Below are 14,571 nucleotides of genomic sequence, written 5' to 3'. Positions count from 1 at the left end.
AATAATATTTAAAACTATTTTGAGTTGGATCAGCACTTTCCCCACAAAATCTTTACACACACAAATGTTACATTTACTTCTTTATTACAAACTGCCTCATACAGAAAAACATTAATGTATGGTGTGTCATCAGTCGCGGTGGACAGGGGTGTGTGTGTGTGTGTGTTGCTACAGGTGAACATTTCTGTCTAGTAGCTCTTCGTGGTCTCGTATTGCTCGGGGAAAGGCAGGCTGACGTGTCCGCTTCCGGCTACCAGAGGAAGGATCCCAGCGTTGGGAACGACGTTCCAGGACAGCGTCATGGTGATGTTTTTATTGGCCCTGCACACAACACGGACATGCCCGTCAGCCAATCGCATTCAGGAACACAGATACAAGCTAATTAACAAAGTTTGTTCCAATGTGATTGCTGGAAGGCAAAAAAACCCAGGTCCTCATCGATGATTACCATTGATTTTGGCTGTGAAGTTGTCAACACAAAGCCCTAAATCTTAAACGTACACGTGATGATAGAAAACAAAAAGGGACGTAGTGCTTTGATATCGTCAACATTATAAGAACTAGATAAATATTTGCGTTTTTAATCCTGATGGTGCGTTCACACCAAATGTGTCTGAAGCTTCAAGTTCGACGCATGTGCATCTTTGGTGCGTTTACGCCAAACGCGTTTTGAGCATCAGGCGCGTCTGGTTCAAACGCACAAAACGCGCCTCCACATAGACTTTGAATGTAAACCAGTCGCGCCTGACGCTCAAAACGCGGTTGGTGTGAACGCACCATGATACATGACGTTGTCATCAGTTGCTATGGCAACGGATCTGGGTGACAGGAGCGAGAAAACAGAAGAATAAGAGTGGGTTTAAGTTGTTGTTCATCCAATTTTCTGCGTTAATTTCCCCCTTTGCTGTGGCGCACTGTGCTAAATGAATAACATCTACATCTCCAGATTTTATTTTGTTAAAGGAGCTGCTCTTGCGGCTATGGAAAAAAGGCGCGTTTTTGCCCTAAAGCATTGTGCGCATGTGCAAACGTTTTGGACGTAACAAAAACATGTAACATGATTAAATATTTATCTTGTGACCATAAAAACAGGTTTTGGTGTAAATCCAGCATGCTCCTAACACTACAGCATCTAACCTGAGTCCATTCCCATCATCGAAGAAGAAGTATTTGGACTTCATGTCTCTGAGGTTCAGTTTGGTGTTGTCCCCTCGGAGGATGATCCTATCCCACAGCACCACCTGGTTTAGAGACTGACACACACACAAACACAATTTTATAGTTACCTAAAAGAGTCATATCAAAGTTATTATCCGAGTAATGTCTTAAAATTATCTTTAAGACATTACTCATTACAACCTCATTACAGTCAGAGGTTTTGGTAGTGAAAAACTTATTTTTGTCATGACCCACCAAAGAGTAACAGAACATGCTTGAAAAGTTAAATACTAATATTTAACTTGTTAAATATTCTTTTCATTCTTGTTAGTTAAATATTAGTATTTAACTTTAAACAGCACAAAATATTTAGAATATAGTACATCAGTTATGAAAAATGGATGTGTAATAACAGCTGAAATTAGGGCTGTTGTAAACGAGTATTTTAGTAATCGAGTAATCTACCGATTATTCTTACAATTTATCGAGTTATCGAATAAAAAAAAGATAAAGTAAAACATTGGTAAGTCTAACATAACAGAAGTATTACTATCGCATATCAACCGCCTGGTGGTGGCGTTCGCTCTGAACCACCACCACTAGGCAGCAGCTCCGGGAGGAGAAAAGACTACCGTACTCCAGGCATCGCGCCAGTCATTTTAAGGATGCTTATTGGTCCCCCGAAAAACGACAAAGACCCGGACCTGGGAGGATTCTATTGATTGATGATCATGTCCGGCCCGGAAAAACGACAAGCCTGGACATGATCATCAATCAATAGAATCCTCCCAGGTCGAACTTGAAAACTGGACCTTATGCTGCTAACAGTTAGCTTTCGTCAACAACTCAAGTGGAAGTGAAAGCTCTGCGCAACGCAAGTAATAACCCGGCTGGAACGCGGTGCGCTAAATAATAAAATATAATTAACGAAGCTTAGATTTAGATAAATTTTCCTCGAGGAATTTTAATAATCGAGGTACTTGAATCACTCGAGGAATCGTTTCAGCCCTAGCTGAAATGTTATTAAAAATGCACTCAAATGCAAGTTAGATGGGTAGTTTGTACAGAAATACATTGAAGATTAGTTTTTTGTTATAAATCAAACTGCTTTATACTGAAACTGAGAGCAGACATTTTCTGCGCCAATTTTTCCAGATAATTTTCTTGAGAAAACGAGTTAATCTCAAGAAAATAAACTTTGTTTTCTCGAGACCACAGGTTGATTGGTGTATGTGTTAAACCTGATTCCATCCTTCAAATGCATGCAGCAGCAGTGGGAGAAGACTTATGGGTATAAGCCAGGACATTGTCTGAATGACAACGTGTGTGTCTGATTTTTTATTTCATGCTGATTAAAACCAGATGAACACACCAAAGCTCAATAAGTGTGTGTTTACTTACGTTGCTCTTTGTGGCGTATTGAGCTGACAAGTAGAGAAACAGCTGCTTGACATTCCAGTCGAAAATTGGCTCCAAATGTGGGAAAAGTTAAGGAACAGCACAGACACACATTTTATCAAACAGCTAAAAATAATTAACTTTGTTTTTATCAGCACTTTGAATTCATCAAGTCTCTTCCAAAACAAAGTACAGTTACATTAATGTTAGTGTAGAGTTTTTAAATAGTACAGAGCAGAGGTGGGGACTCGAGTCACATGACTTGGACTCGAGTAAGACTCGAGTCGTTAAAATCACGACTTGAGACTTGACTTGAAAAAATGCTCAAAGACTCGGACTTGACTTTGACTTTCATGCCATTGACTTGGGACTTCACTCGACTTGAAGCTGTTTACTTGAAAAGACTTGATATTTTTTACTCAGTCTTAAAATTTAAAACACATTATTTATAAAGTGGCGTCATTAATTAATGTCACTCATTCCGCATCAATATGCGCAGACCGTCACTATGGTTTTCCTCTCTCCTTATGTATGTATGTGTACGTAGCTGCAGCACAACCAATCAAATTAACAGGATTTGGACGTTTAAAAAAACGCGGCAAAGCTGCAGAGCTCAGGGAACGAAATACGAAATAACCGCTGGAATATGCTAATTTCTTTTGGCTACGTAGGTTATGAACTTTCGACTAAAAAACGAACTGCAACTTGTAAAACATGCAAGAAGAGAATATCGGATGGAAATGCCACGACGTCCAACTTTGTCCGGCATTTGAAGCTTCACAAAGATCGGTAGGTGGCGCTTTTCTTTTGCTGTAAGATAGCTGACTTTAGCTAACTTCGTGTTAGCATGTGTACTCCGGGTTAAATTGGTGATTATTTACCATAAATCCGGTCCTTCAAATGCCTCCACAAATAATGTGCACCGTGTTAGCTCAGGAAGCCGGTGGATAGTGAGCGGGGCTCCGGAACAGAAAGCAGATTCTGGACCTGAACACAGGGAACAGAGTCTCTGTGTCCCATCATGATGATGAGCCGGGTCTAGTATCATCTAAGGATGGTTGGTGTATTTGAAGACATCTACGTTGGGAAATTATATTGACAATATATTGTTTTGACAGGTCAGAGAAAAGAGGAAAAAACTGCTGTTATGGTTCTTTGTATTGTGCTGTGGAAATGTCAGCATTTTCGTCTTTTTTTATTGAATATCAAGTTTAACAGAACTGGGCAATAAAGTGGTCCAATTTAAAAATGTTTTTATACTTTGTGTTCAGCTACACATGTTCTATCATTTGAGATAAATACATATTTTAAAACGAACAAATGGTCTATTATTTAAATTTTTTGTATAATTGCAAATTATAAAAATAAAATAAAATAAAAACGACTCGAAATGACTTGAAATTAAAGGTTCCTGACTTGAGACTTGACTCGACTTTTGCCTGTCTTTACTTGAGACTTGACTCGGACTTGAGGACAAAGACTTGAGACTTACTTGAGACTTGCAACTCAGTGACTTGGTCACACCTCTGGTACAGAGTTACTGCTGAACAAATATAACTTAATATCAGCATTTTGTGTCTAAATCCGCCTGGATCAAAGTTGTCTTGACACTCGACAATGGGAAGTAAAAGGATATCAGCTAAGATGTCAAATGTGATAAACCCCAGATCACTTCGTTCCCTGGGTCCTGTGAAGTCATCAACATTCTTCCTGTTAAAGAGGAAAATTAATTAGTTTGAAACTCAAATTAGATAAATAAGAACGTTTCTGTTTCCCCATCTTTTCCCAGGTTGCCAGGTACCTTCAGGATTCATTTTAAGGCAAATCTGGAGCCTGATAAGAGATTTTGACAAGGAGATTTTGTGGGTCTTAAGAATGGCGGTGCTGACTACAGAGGAGCCAAAATGTATATTTTATTTGTTTCCAAATATCTTCCAAAAAACTCAGAGACTTTGAGATTATTCTCAGAAATGTTCTAACAAAAAAACGTGGGAAATTCAGTCTTTGAAAATTGGCCTCTTTAAGCCTCCATCTGGTACCACCCATGCTTTCTGCATCCAAGTAAAAGCTGGATTTAGTGGCGAACTGTGAGTCCACACAGCATGATGCTGCCATTGCATGTCAGCCAACACAAAGGAGGTGTGGTCATTAGTAAGAGATGCATATGGTTGTGCTCCTATGTGGTAATGGTGAATAAATGGGCATAAAAATTAATGCAACTTTTCCAAAATATGACGAAACTTATTAAATAGATGTTTTTTATTATGTTTTTTTATGAAGCCAGTTTTAAATCTAGTGAGAGAATAAACATCACCACAGGTGGTAACATGACAGTAGCAGAAGGAGGAAGTCTGGGTTACAGATCGTCCGATCAGACAGCAGGGCCTCGGTCTGACTCTACAGGGTGATGGTGAAGCATCATTAAAAAAATCACCACAGCTTATAACATGCATGAAGACAAAAACAGCAGTTTTCTCCCCCAAACAGCTGGTATGAATGAAGCTCTTACAGCATAACTTTAGAGACGTGGATGTCCACAGGAACTCTTCTGTCTTTAAACGCCGTCGTGACGAAACAGCCGAAAGTCAGAGCCGCCATGACGCTCAGGGAGAAGGCGAACAGCGAGTTAGCTCTCGATAGAACCGTATTCATCTTTAAAAGTGGCTAAAGGAAGCTGAAATGAATGACAGACGAAAGGCTAATAAAGAGCAACCGTTGAGCAAACACTAGCGGATGTATACCCGGAAGTGTCGCGGTAAACGCAACTTCCTGTGCGGAGCTTTTCAGAATAAATTCACTGCATAAGGCGTTTTGTTACTTGTCAAAAGAGTTAAATGTTCATTTAGGGTACTGCTTCAACAGTAAAAATGATTAACCTAATGTCTGGACAGTTCATTTACTATTTACAATAACTATGATATGAATGATTTGTTAACGTAGCAACACAGACAGGAAACAGCCACCTGCAGAGATGAATAAGCGCTTCCTCTTCTTTTTCCCACTAAATAGCGTTTGACTACTATAATAATGGGGCATTACCGCCATCTTCTGAATGGAAGTCAGACCCATTAGTACACAATAAATAAATAAGTCCCCTTATTTGAGTTGTATGAAACATATTTATCTCTTTTAATGAGCCTTTTGCTGCTGCTTCTACTCTAAGGGTCACCACCGTGGATCATTTACCATCAGATGCACATTTTCAAGATGCAAACGACTCTTAATGCCATAAATTTATATTCAGAGGTTCAGCTGTATTTTATTTTAAGCTTCACCTTTACATATCTTGAATGAATTTAAATTAGCTTTGTAAATTTCTAGTCAGTTCATAGTAACTACTCATAATCTCCCAATCTAACATAAGGGAGAAATTAAATTATGTGATTGAATTTGTTTCTAAAATTACAAGGTGATCAAAAATCCGTAGATTTCAGTGAGTAAAATATATTGGCTGTAAATTATGGAGAGGCAAATTAAATGGTTTCCACTGATTGCTGAGTGTCCAAAACCATTTTTTGTAAACTGGTTGTGTATATCGTTATATAAATAATTTCATATTTTATTCCAATCGGCTGAAATTTGTCATAAAATATTATTTTAAAAACAAGTTTATAATGTGGTTGGTTAGTAGATCACATAATTTTGTAAAGAAATCTATTCATTTTAAAATTGCTCAAATATATGGAAGCCCGTTTCTGCCACTCTGTAAAAAAAAATGATCTCATTATAATGAAATAGTATTTCATTATTTTGAGATACTATCTCATTATAATGAGATTATTTATTTATTTATTTATTTTAACAGAGTGGCGGAAACGGGCTTCCATACTTCGTGCCTATGCGTTGTTTCGTCATCTTTCTAAAATAATCTTGTCCTGCGAGCCACCTAGCATTTTAGCCAATCAGAATGAGTTTCGCCTCTGACTCCGCCCCCTCGCTGTGACTCGTGCTGTGGTGTTTTGACTGCAGCACGTGAGCCCCATCCGCGGTACATGGAGTTCCAGCGCGAGCAGCTGAGGGGAGATGTCCAGGAAAAGAGCCGCAGAGTCGGTGTCGGTGCCCAGCAGCACCCCGGAGAGGAAGCGGGCCTGCTGGGGCGTTCTGATCAGCCAAGGTCGGTACTCTGCTTATAGCTTTTCAAAATCAGAACGGATGAAGAAAAAAAGGTTGAAATACGAAATACAGAACAACATGTTGAACTTGTGATGCATTCAGTGTTTGACAGCGCAGTTGTGGTATGTGTTACGGGTAAATAAGACCTAATGGCGCAAGCCTAAAATACGCCCTACAGCTGATCCTAACATGATCTGAAAACAGCTCATGTTAAGACTAAATAAAACTGTGGAATAAAGTCCATAGAACTGCATTAAGTGCCCATTCTCTGGGCTAAATTAGACAATTTACTGGATTACTATAATAAGTGCTCTTTATATTATGCTCTTTCTTACCCTGATGTTTTCGTAAGTACGTAGGCCTGTCACAATAAGCAATAAATCAATTAATCGCATGATAAATTAAAACGAACTCCATAATTTCCATTTACATGATTTACTGTTTTTTTCTTTTTCTACCAAAAAAAAAAAGGATGACAAAAGTCTTCAATCTGGAGTTTTGGTCTCAACTAGCCCTTTTTTGAAGCACCATTTTTGTTTTCAGAAACTTCATAATTAATTTTATTTATTTGTTTCTGTTTTTCTGTTTATTTATTTTGGATATTTAAAATGTCTTCCAGTTCCAGTGTTAAATGTTATGTGTGTGAGAATGTGTTATTTTGCCATTATAATTATAATGGTTGAACATAGTTTCAAAACAGCAATATTATATTTTATCACAATAACTTCTGCAAAAATTTTTGTTCAGCAAAATGTGTTGTTGTGACAGGCTTAATTACAGCATAACTAGAATAAGTGTGTAATTTTGCTCAATAGAGTACAAGTACCACTGTTGGTACACTGTAAAAACGATTCTGTGGTTTCAACTAATATGTTACACAAAATATCATTAGTTTAATTACTTTCTTAAGTTTGTGGCAGTAATTTATTTAAATCTGTTTTCAGGTCTGTTTAAAACTGTTTGATGTAAAATATGCTATATTCCAGTTTAATAAAACAAAATACATTTTTGCTATTGAATTTAGCTTAATATAAATAGGCAGTTTTAAATAATTCTTTATAATTAATTGATATAAATTTAAAGGATTACATTTTTTTCAAAATTAATTTGTTTACATTATAGTTAATTTATATTTTCTATTTGAATATACTTAATATTAAATTTATAAATCCAAAAGGTTAAAATTTACTTAACATTAAATCCAAAACAGTAAATTATATTCAGTAGTAATGTTTTAGTTAAATTTTATTGAGTAGATTTGGGATATTCTTTTTTTACAGTGTACTCAGGTGACCTTAAATGCTACCTGGGGGAGTTTCTGGTGTCAATTATTTACAAAATAGATATGACACTGAGTCAGGAACAAATTCAGGTGGATTTTAAATGTTCACATTCATTTTGTCTAGAGCTTGGATCGTGGAATGATTTCAGGCATTTAAACTTTGCCTTTCATTTGCAAATCAGAAAATAAACATCTGAATTGCCTTTTGAAAACCTGTCTTACAGGTGTGTAAGACTTAACTAGCTGTGAATTGCCACAAGCACAATGCCAATTTTTGTTTTGCTACAGCCACTCTCAGTACATTTTTAATGCATTTTAGCCACATAATTAAAACTATAATGTGAAACATTTCTGGTTTGAGCACCAGAATATTTTCTATTAATTTTTCTCACTTCAAATGTTTCAATATTTTCTTCTACATAAATAAACTGCATCACTCAACCAAACATGTGAAACCAAACGATAAGAAGCTATTTTATTCTAGTTTTCTGCATCAGCATGGTAATAGTTGAGTTCATGGAAGTGGTTCTTAAAGCATAGCAGTTTGTAGAACTACTCAACGACTGTATTTTTCTGTTTTTAAAAGAAATTATAATTCTATGTTGTTTCAAAGTGTCAACAGGGAAATGATACAAAACATCAGGCAAATAATCACAAGATTGGTTCACTAAACACAAAATCACCAAGGCAAGAAGAAAAAGCAATGAAATGAAAGAAAACATGAATAGTAAACAGAAATAAATATGACTCTTAACAAAACAAATCCAAACCACAAACAATGAGAATAACTGAACTAGCGCAAAGAATAAACTAAAAATATCAAGATATAAGAAATAAGATATAAGAAAAAAATCTTACCAAGTGTCTTTAATAAGACAAAATTAACTTTTCAGCAAGATATATGAGCTTCTTTAAAGTCAATAATTCCTTAATATTGATGAAAAAGTACTTGTTCTACTGGGAAAATGTTTTAGTTAAATACTTTCCCAATGTAACTAGAACTTATTCTTCATTAAGGAATTATTAACTTAAAACAAGATGTTACATCTTGCCGAAACATTAGTTCTAAGTTTTGTCTTATTAATACTAACATATCTTCACTAAAAACTAGACAAAAATGACTGTGCAAGATTTTGTGTGTTTGCCGTGAACTAAAAGTTAAGGTCTAAACAAATGGGCTATAATAAAAAGTTTTGCTGGTGTGTTTGGGCATTTGTTTGTTTCCAGGGTCGTGGGCAGATCGCTCTCCGCTCCATGACGCAGCGTCTCAGGGTCGCCTGCTGATCCTGCGCAGGCTGCTGGCTGAGGTAGGACCATCACGCTAAGACCAATTTAAAACAAAACCACACATTTTTCTAAGAAAACTACTCAAAATCACTTAGTAAAACGTAACACAGTGGAAAACCAATAAGTGAACTAGTTTAATCTACAACCATTTTTATATTTTGTTTAATATTGAATAGTCATCATTAACCTTGTTGACTGTGAGGAATCTGTAAAAACCGTCTATCCCGTACATTGCCCCTTAGTAATGAAAAGTGATAATTATATACAAACAAGCCTTGTTTGTATATAATGTGAGTTTTAACAGTTGTCAGTTTTATTGGTTTTTCTCTGATCTGACCACACCCATCTGCGACCAGATAAATATAAACTGCATATGTTGTTTTGCAGGGATATCAAGTAAACATTAAGACCATCAACCAAGTGACGCCCCTCCATGAAGCCTGTCTGTCTGGACACGTGGCATGTGTCAGGGCGTTGCTAAGTGCTGGAGCTAATGTAAGTATTGATACTTTCAGTTTCATTTCCAGGCATAATATGGCTGTTTAATGGTGGGTGATCCTGCAGGTGAATGCTGCCACCATCGACGGCGTCACTCCCCTGTATAACTGCTGTGCATCAGGGAGCGTCGGGTGTTTGGAGCTGCTGCTGCAGAATGGAGCGCACATCCACACACTTCACACACACTTCCCTTCGTCTATGCATGAAGCCTGCAGGAGAGGTAAGTACACACAGCAGAAACCTTGTGTGTATTAAAGTATCTTCCTCGTAGACAAATACGCCCAGCTGTGTTCAGAATGTGAATGCATTTAGATTAAGGCAGAGGTGTCCAAACGTTTTGTTACCTGGACCAAAATCATTAACTTGTGGACTGTTTATTTTTTACTAAAACACAAAGTTTCATTGAGGATTTTGTTCTTGCTCAACAGTAAACTAAGCATTAAATACTTTAATTAAAGAAAATAGTCAGATTTTTTTATAGGAAAGGAATGTGTAGGAATCATTGTAAGTACAAAATTTTGAAAAGGTTTCACATAATTTCACTTTACTCATTTATTTTGGGCTTGACTGAAGAAACCTGAAAAAGCTGATTTGTTTATTTGAAAAAGGTTTTAATAGTTTTATTCTAATTGAATTAAAAAAGCCTCCATCTGCGTCAACCACCTGCGCTTGTTTGACAAATTTGTAACATTAAGGAGCCGTACAAAATCAGCTCAGGGGCTGCAAATGGCCCTTGGACCACACTTTGGACACCCCTGGTTTATTATGAAGTCTTACAGTTGGCAGACATTTCCAGATCAGCTCTGTTTATTGGTCAAACCCTGTATTGAGTCTGAATCAGTGTTTTTTACATCTTGCATATTTAATAGTAAATAAAATGAATCATCAAAATAATCAGCAGATTATAGATTACATGTGAGTGCCTCCTGGGTCTGTTGCAGCTTTTGGTTGTTATTGTTAGACACTGCTACAGTCTCAGAAATGCATTTTTAACCTGACTCTGCCTGTTTGACTAGTCTGGATGCAGCAGCATGTCATTTAACATTTTAAAAATTGTTGTTAGGGGATTCCAGGAAATATTTCTTCTGTATCAGATAGTGGTTCGGTAGTTTCCGTTTGTGGAAATGCAAGATGCAACAATGTGCTGGTGGATGTAGGCAGAGAAAAAAGGTTTAGCCGCTCAGATACTCACAGTTGTTTTTTATGCTTTATTTCAAACAAATAACATTTCATAGAGAATATCTAACACAATGACAAATATCACAATACTATAATAAAAATAAAAAATAACCACAGACATTGACAATATTATTGTAAAGGTCTTGCAATATACAAAGTAGAGTAAATAAAGTAAGAAACAAAAGTTATATAAATATATGCACAAATGGGTAAAATAAAACAATGTGCATCTTTTAGTCTACACAGATACTATTTTATTAACAAAAAGTGACAAAAATACATACAAATACGCATAAAGGATTTGTTTCACCTACCCACAGCCTCGCTAAGCAAGGTTGTTGGAATCAACTTACTCACTCACTCTTTGGTTACCTAGCAACAACTCACTCACTCTTTGGTTACCTAGCAGTGGCCTGGTGAGCCACTGGCAGCAGCAGTCTAAGGTTCCGCCTCATAACAGCTTTTCGTCTTCTTATTTTGCTCTTTCCATTGGTTTGTTATTTATTTTTAATTCATGTAAAGCACTTTGAATTGCCTTGTTGCTGAAAATGTGCTATAAATATAAATAAGATTACATTACTTTACCTAAAAATAAAATTCAACTATGTGGAGTTGACAAAAGAGAAAAGATTGCACCACCAGTGTGGTCGTATTTCAGATGTTTAAAGCAAAGAACGAAACAATAATTTAATTTAAACTCATATATGGTTTCATTTCAGCCTTACTGTAAATTAATGCTTTCAAATGGATCCAAATTGTGTTCTGTATATGTTGTTTTTATAAGGTTTTTGTCATTGTGTCATCAAGGGAACAGCCAGTGTGTGGAGACCCTTCTTTCTCATGGAGCAGATCCAGACTGCCAGGTCCCCCACCTGGGCTCCCCTCTCTACGTGAGCTGCCTGCACCGACACGCAGCCTGCTCAAAGGTTTTGTTGGACAAAGGTGTGACTTTTCTCTTTCTGTGTAGAGGTTTTCTTTTTAATGAAAGCTTTCCAGTTGCTTTCTGCAACCGAGTATTAGGGCCAAGGTAAGAAAAAATAAATTAATTAATTACAAGAAAAAAAGTCATGATATTGCGAGAAAATTTCATACCAATACAAAAAAAAGCTGTAATAACACAAGAATAAACTCATAATATTACCAGAAGTTGTAATATTAGTAGAATTAAGTAGTAATTTTATAAACCAATCAATTCATTTTATTTATAAAGCACCCTTAATACTAGAAGCAACCTAATGTGCTGTACGTATTAAAAAAATAAACCCACAAAATAAAGACAAGTTTGTACTCACCCCTCTTCCACATGGAAAAACACACAACTGTATGGAAAATGTTTCAACTGAACCAAGATGTTCCAGTTTAGGACATGCAGTTAAAAAGATGGGTCTTGATAATGGTCATACAAAGAATAACAAATAAATATTCCTTATTCTGCTAATATTATGACTTTATTAACATAATATTATGACAAAAAGAAATCTTAGCCTGGTGTTTATTTGGATTATTTTTTATTTTGGTCTTTAAAATACAAAAATTTTCACATGACTTTATATGTAATTTTTAAACATCAAATGATTGATGTTTTGATCAGATACTCCGTACTTGAGTAGCCTTTTTACCAAATACCTTTTTACTCTTGCTTGAGTACAACCTTTGGGTACTCTACCCACCTCTGGTTGGTCCTATTCATGGTACTGTAATTGGGACATTTATTTTGCCTTCCTCCCCTTATCCAGGAGCCAGTGTTAATGCAGGGAAAGGCGGTGAAAGTCCTCTGCATGTAGCTGCCAGACAGGACAGCACAGATCTGGTGTCGGTTTTACTCGACCATGGCGCTGAAACCAAGCTCAGAGACGGAAACGGCCAGCGGCCTTTAGACCTCGCTCCGCCTGGTGGAGAAACACACCAGCTGCTGGTGGCATTCGAAGGTACGCCTGAATCGCTGTAATGATTTTTAAACTGAATGAAAACACCTGAACCGGCTCTGTTTGTCTCCAGCATCCCCCAGGAGTCTCTGCCAGCTGTGCCGTCTCCGGATCAGGGCCGTGATTGGGCGAGCCAGACTCAAGCAGCTTCCTCTCCTCCCTCTTCCTTCACTTCTCACTCAATATTTGGAGCACACATAGAGCCATAGGCTGCATGCTCTCTTGTAGTTTTCTGTCTCCAATGCAAAAACAGAAAATGTTGGCAAGTATTTTTGGTCTAGTTTCTAGTGCAAATATCTCAGTACACCTGAAATAAGACAAAACTGACTTAGAAGTAACTTTTTAATAAATTTTCAGCAAGAAGTAGCAGCTTCTTCTATGTAAGTCCGTAATATTAATGAAAAAGTACTAGTGATAAGTACTTCAAGACATTTTTCCCATGTTATTTCACTCATAACTAGTACTTTTTCATCAAAATTTAGGAATTGTTGACTTAATAGGGCAATATTATGTATTTTCCAGGCAACTAGTGCCATTTTATAGCACCATCAACTAACTATGTTAACGTTAGTTGTTTTAAAAATGATATATATGTCAAATTTGACTCGAAAGAAATTTTACGTCCTAATTTAACGCCTTGAAATTGGGCCTCTGCCTCTTTAAAAAGTCCTGCTCTTTGTGAAACTCCGGCTACAGTGGATAATCACAACATGGCTTCTCTATTAACCCTTTAACAACGTTTTTACCAGTGTTGCACTGGGAAGTAGCTCATACAATGAGCTCAGCTGAGTTCCACCAGTTGTTTGCTAATTACTGCTGGCTAGTCTGAAGGATCTGAGTGGGGCAGTTGTACGGGAGGCCTGCTCTATGAGGCAGAAGCTTGTAAACTGCAGCTCAGAGGAGGAGCTGCGTCCCGAAGGCGGGGCTTGGTCCAACCAGGCATTTTGCACAGCTGAATGGTTATCATGGTGATGAAAGGATTTCTCAGTCATGCATGAAATAATTAAGGCAACACTCCAGGTATGTTTTTGATTTTAAAGAAATTACATTATAACAAGATATAAAGTCACATTTTCTTAATACTACCTCTTTAAGACAAGTTCCTATCTTGTAAGTTAGTTTTATTTAATTTTGTATGTACTGAGATATTTGCATTATAATCTAGACCAAAAAATGTCTAAAAATGTTGTGTCCTTCCAGTCTAGATATAATTAATCCAGCTAGTATTTCCTGTCAACATGTCACCATGGATTCAAGCGGATAAAGGAACAGTTTGCACTAACTTAGTGGAGAGATTCTAACACTAACCTCCCCCACCCCCGGGGACACACATCGGAGACTGTCCCTATTGTAATCTATAGGGGGCACAGAAAATCTTTAGGAACCACTGCACTAACTATTCCCACAATATTGTTGAAAAATGTTTTCACAGCCAATAACCATAATATCTTTACCTCAATGTTATTTATGAATAATTTTGTGAATGTCAATGCTGCTGGAATTGGAAACATTTCCAAAATGTGTGTCTGCATACATGCTAATGTAATGCTAGTAAATAATTTCTATTTGTGAGATTTAGAGTATTTTATTGGCTGCAATGAACCACTATCTGTTTTTTATTACTTCAACTAAAGGAGATTATTTAAACTGTACATTGAATTCAAATGGCAGATTATTGTGAACTGGACTTGAAATGAATCGAATAAATAATGTTTTTATTTCATAAAGGTT

The 14,571-nt window shown here is 36.7% G+C and overlaps 2 protein-coding genes across 3 annotated transcripts; one reads left to right on the top strand and one right to left on the bottom strand.

Annotated features, from left to right (window-relative positions):
- Positions 1-67: 67 nt before the first annotated feature.
- Positions 68-5,321, bottom strand: spcs3 (signal peptidase complex subunit 3). The gene is made up of 5 exons (XM_028018976.1): positions 5,066-5,321; positions 4,193-4,266; positions 2,560-2,636; positions 1,138-1,253; positions 68-321 (listed from the first exon to the last, which is right to left on the bottom strand). Exons 1-5 carry the CDS (start codon positions 5,206-5,208, stop codon positions 189-191), a joined length of 543 nt encoding a protein of 180 aa, XP_027874777.1. The 5' UTR covers positions 5,209-5,321; the 3' UTR covers positions 68-188.
- Positions 5,322-6,507: 1,186 nt separating this feature from the next.
- On the top strand, positions 6,508-14,571 carry asb5b (ankyrin repeat and SOCS box containing 5b). Of its 2 annotated transcripts, XR_003595690.1 has the most exons (8): positions 6,508-6,670; positions 9,179-9,258; positions 9,626-9,733; positions 9,803-9,956; positions 11,723-11,857; positions 12,652-12,843; positions 12,914-13,535; positions 13,739-14,571. XR_003595690.1 is itself a non-coding variant. In XM_028019001.1 (7 exons), the coding sequence occupies exons 1-7, from the start codon at positions 6,580-6,582 to the stop codon at positions 13,039-13,041; spliced, it is 888 nt and encodes a 295-aa protein (XP_027874802.1). In that variant the 5' UTR covers positions 6,508-6,579; the 3' UTR covers positions 13,042-14,571. The 2 variants fall into 2 exon arrangements, 1 of the variants encoding a protein (XP_027874802.1); XM_028019001.1 differs by having other exon boundaries at positions 12,914-14,571.

Source organism: Xiphophorus couchianus, chromosome 5 (assembly GCF_001444195.1).
Source record: "Xiphophorus couchianus chromosome 5, X_couchianus-1.0, whole genome shotgun sequence".
Taxonomy (NCBI): domain Eukaryota; kingdom Metazoa; phylum Chordata; class Actinopteri; order Cyprinodontiformes; family Poeciliidae; genus Xiphophorus; species Xiphophorus couchianus.
This window is presented reverse-complemented; position numbering and strand designations above follow the sequence as displayed.